We start from the raw sequence: 12393 nt of genomic DNA, 5'->3' as shown, positions 1-12393 counted from the left end.
TACACATAAATGAATCTTCACTAAATGAAAACACATGATGAGATTTCTTTTTATTCTGGAAATGTATTCACAGCTCGAGATGTCTTTTTAATGCTAAAGAAGCCAAACTATAAGAAGTTAGAACTTCAAGTGTATGCAACGTTTTTTGAGATCTACAGTGGTAAGGTAATTACCTGATCTTTTTCTGAGAAAGAAGGAGTTTCTCAAACTTCTGACAAAATTTTGAGCTTGTCACATAAAAGAATTTTCCCCTCTTTGTATTAAAAGCTGTATTTCAAGGGATTTTTACATTTCTCTTCCAATCATGTATTTCCATGGAATGTTTTGCATTATCTGAAATGGAATTTGAAACAGGATTTTTTTCAAAGCTCCTCTTTTAACTGTTCTGTTTTCCTCCTTTCCTAAGGTTTTTGACTTGTTGAACAGGAAGACAAAATTAAGAGTGTTAGAAGATGGTAAACAGCAAGTCCAGGTGGTGGGATTACAGGAGCGGGAAGTCAAATGTGTTGAAGATGTTCTTAAGCTTATTGAAGTAGGCAACAGCTGCAGGTATCTTCTATAGCTTGCACCAGTTTTTCATAGTACATTAAAAAATCAGAACAAGATTTTTTGGGGTGTATTTCTAGTGATGCCTTTCCATATTCAAGTGATTTTTTGATGATGTTGTCTGCAAGTAAAGAATCTACCTATGCTTTAAATAGAGACGTTTAGAGTTTCTTTGTCTCCTAGAGAGAAATAACTGATTGTTCAAGAGGATGTGAATTGCATGCATTATGTAAGCAGCTTACTGACTTAAATTCACATAATTTAAAAACTGGAATGCTGCCAGGTTCTTCATCTGTAAAAGGCCTTGATGCATACTGGCAGAGGTTAAGCACAATTTTTTTTTTTTTAAGACTTCAGCTTCATTGTTTTTAAAATTAGCCTTGAGCATGGACTGCTGCATGATCAGATGAAAATGCCATCAACATTTTTTATGTAAGCTCTGATAATCTGAAATATGTGAAGATCTGATTTTAAAAGGGAGGCAAAATGTTACTAATCTTCCATTTCCATTCAAAGAGATGGAAGAAGAGGCATAATTGTATTATGTCTATCCAAATATTAGTGTTCTATGTCTAGTGTCCACAAGAGTGCTAGACATTCTGTCAGCCTGTAAGAAAATAAAGGAATGTGCACTGAAAACCTATCATTGTGAAGTTAGTGTTTAACATGTATGATCCTTTACTGGTTAACGTCTTTCTGTGCTTGTCTCTTGTTTAAAGGACATCTGGCCAGACATCTGCAAATGCACACTCATCTCGAAGCCACGCAGTGTTTCAGATTATTCTCAGAAGGAAAGGGAAATTGCATGGTAAATTTTCTCTGATTGATTTGGCTGGCAATGAAAGAGGAGCAGATACTTCGAGTGCAGATAGGCAGACGCGACTGGAAGGTGCAGAAATTAACAAGAGCCTTTTAGCACTCAAGGTAACTGATATGTTTCTATTGCCTTGGAGTAGGTGGAAGCCTACATATAATAGCTCTGACAAGTAAAATTAGTAAAGTAAATTTAGTAAAATTAGACAAGCAGGCTTTGCTTGTCTACATAGTCTATTGATATGACAGGTATAAGCCAATTTATTAATTTTTCCTCTACATGCATGAGGAAACACTTACTAAGTCCCAAGTAGAAACAATGCAGAAACATGGTGCTATCAACTTAAATGTAGTTTTTGTAAAATAAAATCAAAACACCCCAGCAAAACCAGCCAAGCAACCAACTGAAAAACAAAACCAAACCCCTAAACAAAGAAAACACCCCAAAAAACCAAGTTCACTAAAAGTCCCCAGTGGTTGAATTTGTAGACATTTCTGATACATACCTAAAATGGGAAGGCAAATGATTTACTTTGGTACTCAGAATATGAAATACTAACAGGAAGTACTCTTACTGATCTCACTATTTCTTTTTTAAAATAAAAAATAATACTACACTGACAACATATTTGCTGCTATTAATATATTGACTAAAGCAAAACAACAGCAGCATGTAGCAAATAATTAAAATAAACCTTGAAAGGTGAAATCCATTTTTGCCAACCCTTCTTCATAGCAAATTGTCTGATACAGTCACTTTGCATGTTTTCATACATCCAATACATATAAACAGAAGAAATACTGAATATAAAGAAATATTACTTAAATATTCATCTGCCTTTTTTTGATGTTTTATAGTGATTAAAAGAGGCTCAGTCCAAATAGGGGAAGTATTTTTTTTATTTCAAACTGGAGAAATGGTAGCTTTTGAATGCCTTAGAATTTGTCTCTGGTTTTGGTTAGTTTTGCTTAGGTTTACTACTCTCAACACCAACACTGGTTTTATATAAAAAATTTGAACCCCAAGATCTGTGTGGTTACCTTTTTATTCCCAGTACAAACTTGGAAGGAGACTGGTATCTGACTAAATAGATCTCACAACACACCATAAAATTGTGATGTATAATGTATCATTACAAAATTCTATGGCATGTTGAAAAACTGGAAGCAGCAGTTCCAAAACTTTTGCTTTTAACGGCCTATTCTGCTTTAATGTCAAAGTAAGCATTGCTGGCACCACTGGGTTGATGCTACTACTCATTTCCAAATGCAACTGAATAAAGCTATTTTGTTTGGGGGGTTTGGTTTGAGGTTTTTTTTTCCCAGTTTATTTATTTTGTACTGGATAGTGCTCATACAACATATTTGGTTAATTTTTATATGACTTGTCTTTTTAATTATAGCAAAAAGTTCTGCTGCTGCTGTACTAGTGATTTTCATCAAAATTATTTGGGGAAGGGGGAAATAAAAATGAATGTATATCTTGCTGGAGTCTAAAAGGTGATACAAAACCGTAAACATTTCTCAATTACATTTTTGCCATTTTTCATCTATCCCAAAAACATTACACAACCTTTAACATTTGTGTTTAGAAGCCATGAAGTTATTTTCACGTTCCAGTTAAACTAATACTTTCTGACAAAGTGGTCCTTGTTGATAATCCAAGATTTGCTCTTTCCATCTGGATATCAGTCCTGTCTTAACCTGTTCAGGATTTTGGCGCCGGAATTTATTTCTGTAATGTCTCTACATGGGAGTAATGTTGTCATTTTGTTACCTGGTTTTCAGAGATGTAATGAAAACTAAATCTATCTTAAAACTCTGTTACAAATTTAGACACTGGTGGTGTTCTTCTACAATCTGTTACTAGTTAGGAGATAATCCACTTCTAATTTTTCAGGAGAAAGGAAACTAGAAATCATTACAGTAAATGAAAATTCAAAACTTGGTGATTGCCATATCAGTAATTCAATATAGGATATATCTGCAGCTGGAGGATTAGTTGAACTTCTGTAGAATTATTCATGTAACACAAAGGTTTATTCCATCTATTAGTGCAGCTAAAAGCAAAACAGCTGATTTGAAATACATTTCAAGTTTGGTTGGCTGTAGAAGTTCTGTGTGTAGATACTTTAAAAGTGCACCAAGGAAGCCTTGCATCTGAAGAGATGTCTCTTAAGGAAAATGCAGAGTCTGGAATTAACAGTCAAAATATTATGATTGCGACAATACAAAAATTTAAAATTAAAAGTTCTTTGCATAGGAATAACTTATTAGACAGTATTAGAGTGCTGAGTGGACAGAAGTGATGGTTAGAGTAATGGTATCTTGGTGTCACTGTTGTACTTAGTTGCTGCTGTATCCTCTGTAGTAATTCCGTAATATTTACATCTATGCAGTATTGCTGACCCAATCAGTTGCAAATATTAGTGTAGCCCCTTGCCTCTGGGCATGGAAGAGAAGATCTTATCCCTGTTTCTTCACATAAAGACTGTTTTAAAACAGGGAGTGACCTAATGTTTCCAGGTTTCTTCCAATGCTAAGTAGAGAGCTTGCTTCCAGTAGAGACCTATGCCTACTTGGTTTGTGACCTGTGGAACTTTCAGAAAGTTTGTTTTCTTCTAAGCTGGAAAGAAAGACAGTGGTAAAATCAGAGTTAAGGCCACTGCTTTTAACTGATGCAGTTAACCCATATCCCTGCCCACACTGCTGCTGCTGGCAGAGGTTGTAGTTCATTCAGGCTTTTGTAGCTGAAAATCAGGAATAATTGTTAGCCTCAACATTTCACATCAACCCTGTTTAGTTTTGTTGTTGGATACAATAGGTGTAAACAATTTGGATGACATTGAGACAGTTTTTAGGCTTCTAATCCTTTAAAAATTCTTTCCTCTGGACTGAGCTTAATCACAAGTGGAACTCTAATGCTTATTGAATTCAAGCTTTTAGCAGTACATTTTAATGTTTTTTTGGGGGCAGTGCATCAGATACAAGGCATGTATTTTCTGATTCTGAATTGCATTTTTATTACCTTTATTTAACCCATGATAAAGAATCTCTTTGTTCTTTCAGGAGTGCATTAGAGCCTTAGGCCGAAATAAACCTCATACACCCTTCAGAGCAAGTAAACTTACTCAGGTGCTAAGAGATTCATTCATTGGAGAAAACTCACGTACCTGTATGGTAAGTTGATTTGGTTAACTGTTCTAACAATTACAAAGAGAAAAGACACTGCGAATTTAGGCTTTTATGTTTAAAATTGGTTGCATGCTACTGGTAGTGTGTTGGACTTACATTTATTTGCTAACTGACATTATATGTGAAGGGAGGTTTCAAAAGAGACATTTCTCAATGGTTTAAATTGAATATTACGAGAAATTTCTTCACTGAAGGAGCTGTCAAGCATTGGAACCAGCTGCTTAGGGAAAGTGGTCTAGTCTCAATCCTCAGAGATCTTTAAAAGGTGCATAGATGTGGTAGTTAGGGACATGCTCATAGGCTTCATTGGGTTAATGGTGGGACTAAATTATTTTAGAAGTCTTTTCCAGGCCATATGATTCTATGATTCTGTGATTTTAGATAACTTGTTCCCTTCTCACTTTTTCATTGACCTTTCTTACTGCTGGTTCTAGTTTTCTAGCTAGGCTGGCAGCTAGAAACAGTTTTCCCTTGAGAAGTTTGTTTGTTTTAGCAGTGTCTTAATTATAAAAGAGTCTTGTTTTTTTTGCAGAATTCTGGAAAAGAGGGTGTAGACGGGAAATAGTGATGAGTTTTAGTTTTTAAGCAACAAAGATTAAACTAAAAGTTGGTATCAAGCTCATCAGAATATGCTTCATGCTGTTGAAAGGGAAGTTGTTGGGATAGATGGGATGAATAGCTGTTATATATAAATATGTAAAATAGAACATTAATAAAAATTATTGTAAATATTATAAATTATTAACTACTATAAATATGAAAGTATATATACTTATGTAAATAATTGTTGAATAGCTGTAAATGTGCATTTGTGCCAGTCTGAAAAACAGAATTCTTCTGACAGATGAGTGAAAGGACAGATAAAAGTCCTGATGCCCAGTTGTTTTATTTGTGTGTCTGTAACATTTCTCTTTATGAGAATGTGAATTCTCTGCAGTACATACTGATTACAGGCTTATTTGTGTTGGTTACTTTTCACAGGCTCCTTTGAATTAATTAGTCTAGAGGCCAGAGAAGTCTGCAGGCCACAATGTGTAAACCATGGTCTTAGGACAGCTTAGTCTTCCCTTTAGCTGTTAGGTATGGTTCAAATACAAAAACAGTGGTAAAATAACTTTTTTATTAACCTTTTTTCCTTCAGTTCTCTAATGAAACAACAGGATAGTTTGCTTTCCCACTGAGACATACCTGACCAAGCTGAAGATGTCCCTGCTCACTACATAGGGGTTGAACTATATGACCTTTAGAGGTCTCTTCCAGCTCAAATCATTGTATGACTCTGTAACTTCATGAATCCCATTCATGCAGGATTAGATAGCTAGATGGTGCAATTCTAGCAGGTGTATCCACACTGCTGAAGGAGGTTTGAAGAATTAGCCTGTTGGAAGTTACTCTCTGCACATCAAATAATTAACCTTTGTAAATATTTCATGGAGGTTCTTAAATAATAAAAATAGTCCCCTCTGAAAGTGGAAATATGCTTGAACTATTTTTTTTTATTTTCTCATTCACATAACTACATTTCACATTTAAGCTTAAAAAACCTCTTTGAGGATAAGGTGCTGCCTTCAAATTCATTCTTCTGCTATTTTTCTTAACAGTAGGACCCCTTGTGACATACTGGTCTTAGTGTTTGTCTACATGATTTTTTTAATTAAGAATGTAATCAGCAGAATTTCATCTTAAGATACTGTCATGGTTTAACCCCAGCCAGCAATGGGGGTTATTACTAAGGACTTTCTCAACAAGAGAGATTTTGTGCACTGTTCAAATGTGCTGTTTGAATAAGATGTTGTGGTGCTTTTCACCACATAAAACTATGTGGTGCTTTTCAATATGGAAAGCATATATATATAAAATGATGGAGTAAAATCTTGTGATTTTTAACTTACTAAAGGATCCCTGAAATAATAAAATATCCGCTGTATGTTTTCCATTTTGCTTTCTGATATATGAATCTGTAAGGAGGATATATGAGTAAAACTCATTGGCTAGTTTCTACACTTCATTTTTATGTGATTTTTCCTTTTATTATTAATGGATATGTTGCAGTTGTAAAAGTTACATCTTTAGGGATGGAGTATTCTCTCTGTATATAATATTAAACTGTGGTTTGGAAACTCTATGTTTTTTCAAATTTGGTCAGAAAAATATTTTGAAAGCTCATAAAATCTTGAAACTTCATAGTGTGGACTGTTACAACTAGGATTTGCTTCCTTCAGAAGAAATCCAGAGACTTACAATCAGCATAAGTATTTTTTTTTCGTTTTTTCAGTCATTGCAGTTTTACTGTTCTTGTCGAAATGGTTTGAGAAACCATTTAAAGTTTTTGAAGAGTTGCATTGTAGGATAATGGAGTGTCATTTGAAAGCTGCCGTGTGACTACATAAAATAGTCTCATTTTTTAACCACTGCTGCTCCTGGGCATATTGCATCCTTCGTGTGCTGCAGTCACAGCTGAAGTGGTCAGACCCCTCAGCCCTCCAGCGTGGGAGTAGGAATCTGCAGACTTCCATGTCCCAGCAGGGCCATTGATCGCATTGTGATGGCTTACAAGCAGTGTGAGGCTATTGGTTCAAAATAGGAAGAATGATTATTGCAGATCTGAAAGATGCTCCTGTCCATAAGTAGTGTAGCTTCTTCCATCCTCATTTGAAATTAGGAACAAGAAAGTGAGCAACAGAGAGGTCTGAGTCCTCCTGTCCTGCCTGGACTGGGTTTTGTTGGAGCCTGAGGAGAGGTCATACACAAGACTTGTGCGCAAGTTCATGTGTCCTGAACAGGGTATTCACACAGACCAAGGCATCTACAATGGCACTTCCCTAGAGCAGCTATACCTTATGCTGTTTAAAGTGTTGGAGTAGTCTCCTAGTGTTACAGCAGTGGTAGTAAATAGGTAAAGCCAAAGCCACAAAGACAAAGTGAAGGAAAACATGGAATTCATTCAGCACTTCCAATTGTCAGGATAGTTCAGCTGTCCCTAGGCTGTATCACATGTAACGATGACTTGGGAAGCCAAATAGCATCAATCTCTAAACATCACTGTCTGTGCATGCTCTGAACATTAAACTGGTGGAAGAGATGTATGCATTTTTCACATTATATGAGTTTGGAAGGGTTTTAGGAAATTTTAGATTTTTGTTAATTAGTACACAGAACAAGAGACGTGCAGTTGTGTGATCTCAAATATAAGCTTGTTGTTTTCCTTCATAATTGATGTATACCAGTATTAGAGGTTTACACTTAGATCTGTATGATCACTTCCACCACATGGTTTTCCTTTCTCCCTAGAAGGAGAAATTCCTCTTGGGATGACTACCTCTGCTTTTATACAGGAATGTCAGCAGCAGAATGAAAGAGAAGGCGGGGATTATTTAATCACCATCAGTTTCAGTCTCCTGAGTCTATGATGGCACAAAAATGTTAGTGTGTAGGATCATAGAGGTGTTTGTTCTGGGTAGAGCCTTTATGACTGCTTAGGGAAGAGAACGGGTGGAAAAATTGGACTACTGAGAGAAACTAGGAGAAATAATGATCCCACTTTTCCTAATCACAGTTTTAATTTTTGCTGATTTCAGGAAAGATGGTGCTATCTTCAGAGTAGTTAATTTAACTGGAAAAAAAAAGACCTTTAGATTCCAGATAGGTCTCATTAAAGATTTACCTTCAAGTACTGTTTACAGATTGTTTCTAATTGAGAAAAAATATATCTCTACTTAGGAAAATAGTTAAGCTTATCTTTACTACTATCAAGTTCATTTTCTGATGTGGCCAAAATCAGCATAGAATCTCCTTGAACAGAGGAGAGGCTCAAAGAATACATAAAAAAATAATGTGGTAATTGTTTGTAGGCTATATTTAGACCCAGTTGCATATTTCCTTTTTTGAGGAGTGTATATTTTAAGTTACAATTTCACATTTGCAGAGTATGTTACCAAGATGGTTGGGGAAATTGAATTTCTATGAATTCTTGATGTTCCTTGTAGGGTTAAAAAAATTAAATTGAAGCTTTGACTAGACATCTAGTGTGTCCCTGAGATGTCGTCATATAAGGACAGCTGTACATAGCAGACATTTTTTGTAGAAGATCAGAAATGAAACTGGAGATTAAAAAATATATACATTTAAATTTATCTACCCTTTCATCTGTATAAAGTGATTTACTAATGTGTGGCTTGTTTTCTCCAGATTGCTACGATTTCTCCAGGAATGGCATCATGTGAAAACACTCTAAATACATTGAGATACGCAAATAGGTATGAAAAACATTTCTTAAAGCTGTACTGGCTGCTGATGACTGAAATTTGGAATAGTGTTGTTCCATGATGTATGATTATTTTAGCTACTTGAATAATTCAGTGGTAGTTGTGTTTCTTACTAAAATTAAAACCAAATTACTGATCCAGGCTCATATTCAATTTAAATTGTCACTTTGTACAACCATTACAAAAGAATCGACTAAAACTGCATCTGTGCCATTAGCCAGAGATGGATAATGTGGATTGCAAGGTATGTAGGACATACTACTATTAGTTTTGCCCTTTGAAAGGACCATCTTTTGCATTAGGGATAGTTGGTGTTCATGAAGATTCCCTGGAGTGTTAGCTAAATACCATTCTGTGATGTGATTTTTTTCCCCCACCCCTTTTCTGGAATTGTGTGCAGTTGCCAGTCTGTATTATATACACATATAAAATTTCATGCTTCCCAAATTCAAGCAAATATCTGAGAACACTAAGTGAAGGCTTAAAAAGGTGGAAAATCCAACAGGCTTTATGATTGCTGTAGAGAAATTAGTGTCTCCAGAGGCAGATGCATCACTGGAGACCTGTACTGCTGTAAGAAAGTGTTCAACTCTCTCCAGTGAGTGTTTGAAAGGAGCCCTCACCTGCTGCAGTTCTTCTGTGTTTAAAGTCTGTGGAGATGGGGCAGTCAGGTCCTGTGTGTCCCTGCAGCCAGACCTGTGACTCAGAGATGCCCCACGCTTTGCTGCAAAGGACAAAGGTGGCAGACAGCCTCTGGGCCATCAGAAGCCCTGGCTTTGCCAGAAGAGGTGGCCACCCCCATCTGGGGGCCTGTTTTGCCCAGTGTGAGGTCAGGCAGAACCACAACTGCTTCTGCTTGTCAAGGCACAAAGGCATGCTAGGGAGGCTTACTGCCTGCTTCCCTCAGTCTCCAAATGTCCTTGTGTCTGGGTTAATGGAGCTGGTAGTAAACCTGCCTGGCTTGGACCAGTCTGTCTCATTTCCTCCCTGAAGAGAATGAGGCATCTACTCTGCTTACAGTAACATGATGCAGGACCTTGCACATTCAAGACTTGTTGGAACTTTTATCCCTTATAATCCCTTATACAACTTACGTTACTGAAGTGACTCTGTAAAAAGTCACTACAAAACAAAATAAGCACCTCTTTCTAGTGTACCAAATAGTTGTACTGAAACTGTTTCCTCCTCTAAGTGTTAAAATTGTATGTTGTTATGCTGTAACTGTAATGTCGCTTTATGTGTTTTGTATAGATTTTTATTTTTTTTCTAAAAATACATAATTTTCATTGTAGTTAGTTTTAGGTGCTGGACACTAGTGTGTGGACAGTGACAACAGGAGGTGAAATAGAATTTATGCTTTTGTATCTTGATATTTTAAAAGGAGTAATTTAGTGGAATATTGAATGTAGACCAAATCATATTAACCATACAAAATGAAATCTGGAATTACTCTTCTCAAAACACTGCTGTTATAGTCTCCTGCAAATTAACAGCACTGGTTTTGCTGGTTCAGTTTTGCTAGTGGTCTGAACTGTTTGCAGAGAGTTTAAAGATGTTGTAACACTTGTGTTATAAATATGATTTTGTAGTTAAACAATTAAAGGAGTATGCTAAACAAAGAGTTGTCATTTTAACTGTGTTTATGAGAACATTTTCTTTTAATTTGCCACTGTATTTTGCTGCTGCAGAGTAAAGGAATTTGGAATTAGTCCTTCGGACATTCCCTTCTCACAGGGTAGTGGCAGTCGCTCTGATCTCTCTCCTTCCTATGAGTATGACGACTTTTCTCCTTCAAACACCAGGTCGACTTCATTCTATACATGGAACTTTATTTTTAAGTTTTCTTTTTGGCTATGTAATTTTACAGACCAACCTTTCATTAGTCCCCTTGCCTTGAGTCACACATACTTTGTTTTAATTTTGGTTTGGCAGGTGATGGTTCTGCATGATATGCAATCATCTTCCCAGTATTTTGTTTACCCTCCTTAAACATCCACATTCTGTATCCAGGCTTGCTAGTTCCCTTCATACATTTAAAAAAAATAGAAATGGTGATGTCACCTTTGTACATTTAATGGACCAAATCTAACAATTCTGTGTTTAGGGTAATTTGAATATCTCTGAAAGGGAAAATTCTCTTAAATATATATATACTTCTGTTATTAAAGCTTTTCAGCACTCTGAAGATAAATGAAAAATATTTTCTATTGTAGTAAATAAATGGTAGTTGAAAGAACATTTTTCCCGTAAAAGAAATTGAGAATATGTTCTAAAACTTGCTCTCAGACTTTCATGCATCTTTTATAAATTTGCTTTTAAATAGGCTTTTTTTTTGACAGAATCATGGTCAGTCTTTAAACTACTTACATGCTGTGAGAGCCTACCATTTTATTAAAATATTTTCACCTTTGAAATTAGTGAAAGGATCTATTTATTCTCTGAAATGTTTGGTTGCAAGTTATTATTTTCTTCAGAATTTCTTGGTTCATTTGCTTATAACAGCTAGTGCAGAGCTAATTGACTAACTTTTTTAAAGTGCAGCTGTATATGCAGAAAAAGAAATATTGTCAGGTCTAGGGTGCTGAATGTCCTTCTCTTTGAAATATCACCCACTGAGTTAATGTTGAGGAGTTTGAAATTTTTGCCCTCCTAACTGTTAACAAGTAGTAAGATTTCAATCAGAAAATACTTCTTGCTAGATTTACTTTAATCCACATGCAAGTAGTAAAAATGCAAGGGTCCATGCCTTTTAGGAACTGGACTAACATCTTTTTGTCACTGAAAGTACATTAAATTTGTGAAGCTGATATCACCATCTTCCTTATTAAATGAATTGATTGTGCATAAACCTTTAGAGCTTTATTTTTGGTTGTGACTCTTTCGCACAGGAGGTGACTAATTTTCAAATGAAACATTTTTCTGCCCATAGGGTGAAGGAGCTGACAGTTGATCCTAGTGCTGCAGGAGATATCCGTTCCATTATACACCATACTCCCAGTCAGATGGATGACTTGGAGACACAGTGGGGTGTGGGAAGCTCTCCTCAGAGAGATGATCTCAAACTGCTTTGTGAACAAAATGTGAGTGGTTTACAGAATTATATGGAAAGAGATGATGACATACAGTGGGCAGAACAAGTCCAGATCAATAGCCTGTTAGTAAGATCTTAAATACATACAGCATACCTCTTCACCTTTTCTGTTTATGGTATTACACTCATTTCCTTACAAAAGAAAATGTTTCTTGAATGGTTTCTTTATCATCCATGCTGCCTAGGGCTTTTAATGTCTGTCATGTATTTTTTCCACGATAGCATCACATTTTTTAGGCAGTTGAAAGTATCCTAAAACTCATCTGTTTTATTTAACCCTTTCTGGTTTTGAGCATTATTTTCCCTGCATGCAAACCTCATTTCAATTGAGTTTGCCTTTCCCTGCATGTGGAAATCCGGCTACCCATCCTGGTTTTCCTAGGGTGAAACCCCAGTAAACTGGGATGACAGCCACATGATGTTCCCAGTATGTCTCCCTGGGCTGGAAGAGTAGGGAGCTGAGAGATGTCTTCTGAAGGACAT

General features: G+C 36.1%; 1 protein-coding gene across 3 annotated transcripts in view; it reads left to right on the top strand.

The window, feature by feature from the left end:
• The window catches only part of KIF2A (kinesin family member 2A), a 58108-nt gene that overhangs the window by 38951 nt on the left and 6764 nt on the right, over positions 1-12393 (top strand). For 2 of the 3 annotated variants that reach the window (XM_054652015.2, XM_077172224.1), the window contains exons 12-18: positions 74-165; positions 407-549; positions 1266-1470; positions 4429-4539; positions 8743-8810; positions 10508-10621; positions 11749-11899. In XM_054652015.2, coding sequence (XP_054507990.1) covers positions 74-165; positions 407-549; positions 1266-1470; positions 4429-4539; positions 8743-8810; positions 10508-10621; positions 11749-11899 — 884 coding nt within the window. The remainder of the gene's footprint in view (positions 1-73; positions 166-406; positions 550-1265; positions 1471-4428; positions 4540-8742; positions 8811-10507; positions 10622-11748; positions 11900-12393) is intronic. The other variant, XM_054652017.2, reaches the window with a different exon arrangement.

This window comes from Agelaius phoeniceus, chromosome Z, assembly GCF_051311805.1.
Source record: "Agelaius phoeniceus isolate bAgePho1 chromosome Z, bAgePho1.hap1, whole genome shotgun sequence".
Lineage (NCBI taxonomy): Eukaryota > Metazoa > Chordata > Aves > Passeriformes > Icteridae > Agelaius > Agelaius phoeniceus.
This window is presented reverse-complemented; position numbering and strand designations above follow the sequence as displayed.